At 35.4% G+C, this 4432-nt stretch overlaps 1 protein-coding gene across 3 annotated transcripts; it reads right to left on the bottom strand.

Moving 5' to 3' along the window:
• On the bottom strand, positions 642-3057 carry LOC107605872 (protein yippee-like At4g27745). Of its 3 annotated transcripts, none has more exons than XM_016307804.2 (4): positions 2869-3057; positions 2572-2604; positions 2323-2453; positions 642-1173 (listed from the first exon to the last, which is right to left on the bottom strand). In XM_016307804.2, the coding sequence occupies exons 3-4, from the start codon at positions 2413-2415 to the stop codon at positions 946-948; spliced, it is 321 nt and encodes a 106-aa protein (XP_016163290.1). In that variant the 5' UTR covers positions 2416-2453; positions 2572-2604; positions 2869-3057; the 3' UTR covers positions 642-945. The 3 variants fall into 3 exon arrangements, with proteins under 3 accessions (XP_016163290.1, XP_016163289.1, XP_016163288.1); XM_016307803.2 differs by having other exon boundaries at positions 2323-2450; XM_016307802.2 differs by having other exon boundaries at positions 2323-2450; positions 2572-3054.

Here is a 4432-nt window from a genome sequence, read left to right as displayed (position 1 = left end):
GCTATGGTGAATATTAATACTAGAGTTATCTATTTACACTTTTTTATTTTATATTTATTTTCTCTTTTCTATTATTTATTTCACAACAAAGAGAAGCCCATGGCTGCATTTGTTACTGGAAATCTGAAACAGAACAAAAATAATTTAAAAAAATAAGAAAGTTAAATAGATGATACCAACATATGGTCATTTTGAGTGACGCATACTTCTTCCCCTTAACTAGTAATCTTGGGCATGCAATCTCAATTGCTCAAACAAGATTATCTCCAGGATTATGATATCTATGGTTCTATCGCAAAAAATAAAGAGATGATGAGAGACACAACCAATTTAGACAAAAAAAGACAACTATGTCCGTGTCCTGTTACAAATTTTTCTTAGCTTTTTGTATACAAAATCTCGGGAAAAAAAAGTAATGAAGATAGAACTTTTCTGTCTAAATATATCCTAATTTTCGTCTCAAAGCATTTACCACACAACCTCACAATGATACTGGAATCAGTGGAATAAATCCTCTACGAAATTAAGTGCTAAATCAGTGATAGGTAAATCAATTTCTTTCTGTTCACTTCCCCTCTAATTACCTGAATCTTAGAAGTAAGCATACTAAAAGTTAGAACCATATCAATGGTAAGGAAAAAAAACTAAATGCATGATTGGATTAAGCTAAATAAAATATATTATACAGATATATGTAAAATGGCATAGTTTGCAGCAATACTGTTCTCAAAAGATTTCTCAAGTTGATATCCACAGACCAGAAGATGAATCTTACAAGTTCAATTGTAGTCATATAGCACAAGGGAATAATGCAAGTTGGAGAAAACAATAAGAAATTTCAAATTGGGTAAGGCAAGAACTTCCTGTACAAGACGACCAGCACAAACCATGAACGAACGTAGACATAAAAGACGATCAAGCAGCATTGTAATTCATAAGGGAGTGCTACCAGTTCTCCCTAACTATTTTTGATTTCTCGAGTATGAATTTTCCTTCCTTGTACTTCTGGGATGCTTCGTAAGCTTTTTCATACTTCCAACCCAAGACCTCACGGCAATCACCACAATAAACATCAGCAACGGTGTGAAGGCCAGTCATGAGATGCCTGTCTTCTTTTGGTCCTGTGACAACATTCATGGCATGGGAAAAAAGAAAAGCTCGGCCGTTTCTTCCCTAAGTTATATGAAAAGAATATCAGAACCTGATCAAGTAATGCTTTTGCAAGATGTAAAACCAAAGAAAAATGAAGTTGACATATCAAGGTCAACAGCGAGATTCCTATAGTTGGGATGCATATGAAGTCCAAATAAAAAAAAACAGATATCCCTCGAGCATAAGCATGAAAATGTATAGATAAATTCTATTTGTACATCACTTTGTGTGGACATAATACATGATAACCATTTGATGCGATGGAAAAGACAGTTGCAATAGAATTTAAAATAAACACAACCATGTTTTTGGCTGTAGATTGGAGATGTTGCAACGACATATCCAAGAACCATGTTCGTATATCATGGCTCGCTGTTGGCAATCACCGTGATATGAGGCTCAGCAAATGCCTCCCTACCACATTTGAAATGATGTTTTCAACAAAAAATCATACTTGCTATGATGATAACCAAACATCGAAATTCAATGCAATTGTCGTTTTCTGAACAGGCAAAATAATTGATTGTAAACAATGTCTTAAGCATTGCCAACCAGAATCGACATTATCACCATCAGTTTCACTCTATCACTGCTCAACAGACTACACTATAACAAGCATGAAAATGTTCAATTTACTTGGAGCAGTAATGCATCATGAAATTCATCAGTGCTGACATATAGAGTATGGATATATTCAATTATTTCTATGATTGAGAAATGTACATTGTCAACTGAACCACAGAATTCACAGGGTTCCAGTGATTCACTGCATTCCCAGAATATTTTCCACTCCTGAAATCACCTCACTCTGCCTATCCTTATCACAAAACATATTCTAGCAGTAATCATAACCCTAAATTAATAAAATCATCAAATTCAGCTACCACTGTACCTTTCAAATACCTTGAGTAGGTGGATAAGTGTTTGGATTGAAGGGGGAAAACAGAGTAAAGATAAGTGAAATAACATAAAGAGGATAGGCAGTTGCAGATGGAGAAATTTCACAAAGCCGCAGTAAAATTCACATCTAAGATATAAGAATAAGTAACATTCCCATCAAAATCCTGGTCCCCCAAAAAATAAAGATAGCAAAGCAGAAAAAAGGGATGAGAAAGAGAAAGGAAGAAAAGAAAAGAAAAGAAAAAGAGAGAAAAAAGGGTGTTTCTTCACCTGAAAAGCCTTAGAAATGATATCATCATGGAGTGACACATGGTTTCTACAATTACAGCAACTGTACAAGCGAGGCCCTATCAGTTCCGCCATGAAATTGGTACAGAATTTTCAGATCAAATACCTCACTGCTCCAAAATTCAAACCAAATCTCAGTTACCCCAAGATGGAAAGGTTAAACCTTTATATTGCAATTGAATCAGATACAGAAAAAAAAGTTAGAGCTGATGAAACTCGAAAGTTGTTTACCTGCAATATGCTAAGTGATGATGACACAAAACTCTGCAATATTAAGATAAGAATCACAATTTAAATTCAATTAAATTAAAAAGGCGTTAGCGTGAAGGAGTAGGCTAGGATTAATTGATCACAAAGCTGAGTGAAGATTCCCAATTTAAGAGTCTAGAAAAAGAAGAGAGATATGTGGCCATCAGATAAAGACAGAGCCTTTTAATTTAAGGGCTAAAAATGCATAGTAACTATTGTGAAGAATATTAATGTGTTTTCGTATTATGATGCCCCATTTGATTTGAGTTAAAAATGTACTTGATCACTGATCAGAATTCACAACCCTGTGGCCACGGAACTAACATTAAAAAAAAACATGGGGGTCGATGAGGACTGAGCCAGAAAAATCAAACTTGGATTTGTCCATATAATAATAATAATAATAATAATAATAATAATAATAATAAAACAGGCACGGGATGATAAATGTATGTGGAATGGTAAATCAGGAATTATTCGTTGCTTAAGAATGAAATGGGGGTTAAGTCAAGGCAATGATAAGTATCGGAAACTGTCAAACATTTATAATAGATAGAAATAAATAAATAAATAGAAAGAGGAGCGAAAGATGAGAAGGAAGCTGTCATTGTTGCAAGAGATGAGTCACTAAGATTGTGGGGTATGCAACTCAAATACTATACAATGTAGACTCAGGTTCTGACTGTGATTTGGTATTTTAATTTTTTTAACAATTTTTATTTTCTCCTTTTTGGTTGAAATTTATTATTTGAGACTTGAGAGAGTTGAGTTAGGTGGTGGTGGTAGTGGTGGCATGAAATCTACGCTGGCGAAGTGACATGTATCCATGGGCGTGCCAAATTTTACAATTGTTTTTTGTGGACAAAGTTTCTCAACAATATTTTGGGCCAAAAAAAAGAAATGCTATCTTCAATTTGTTTTTGGTTGACTTGACAAAGGAAACAGAAACAAAAACAAAAAAAGAAAAGAAAGCACACAAGACTGGAAGAAGGAACCAGTCTGATTCTGCTCTAATGATCACATCAAGTTCCTCTCTTAGAGATAACCATTCAGTATAATCAAACGTCCTTCGAGCTCCTCGCTTAGCCATCCAATTCGCAATGCTATTAGCTTCACGATGTACCGGATCAAAGTAGACTTCCCAATTGTTAGAGATAAGTTCTTGAATTTTTATCACAAGGTCTCTCTCTCCTGTTTGAGCAGGATATTGATCGATTTGAAGGAGGTACACCTCTAAATAATCAATTTCACACACCACCTGCTTAATGCCATAATTTCATACCCTTCCAAAGAGCCAAAAGCTCACACGAGAATACTCCACTCCGGCACAGTCCTAAGGCAACCTTTAACCCAGTTTTCTTTAGAATCTCTAAAAACACAACCAAACCTTGCTATAGTCCAGCATGACCAACACTGGCGTCACTATTCAACTTGAAAAAAGTTTGACGGAGGAAGTGTCCAAATTCCAAATCTTCTTTTGCATCTCAGGAACAAAAAGCATTTTCTTTGTCACAATGCTTTAAAACTCACGCCGTTTTCTTATTCTTAGCAAGAAAAATCACCTTGTTAACCGCCCAAGCCTCATCTGGAACAAAAATATCATTGCATTGATCCCGTCAAATCTACCACAAACCAGAAACGTCAAGATAACAGTTCTCACTCATAGCCTTTCGAATCCAACCTCTAAGAAAACTTAATTAGCATTTCGCAGTAAGGAAGGATCAAGATTATTTCCACACCGCCTTAGCTTTGCCATAATATCTAATGCAATGAGCAACTAATTCCGCCCCTTCGTGACACCTGGGACAAATCTCATTAATTGCCAAGCCGCGCTTATGACGAA

The sequence above is a fragment of the Arachis ipaensis genome, chromosome B07 (genome assembly GCF_000816755.2).
Source record: "Arachis ipaensis cultivar K30076 chromosome B07, Araip1.1, whole genome shotgun sequence".
NCBI lineage: Eukaryota > Viridiplantae > Streptophyta > Magnoliopsida > Fabales > Fabaceae > Arachis > Arachis ipaensis.
The sequence above is the reverse complement of the archived record's forward strand: the minus strand, read 5'-3'. Positions and strand labels throughout refer to the sequence as shown.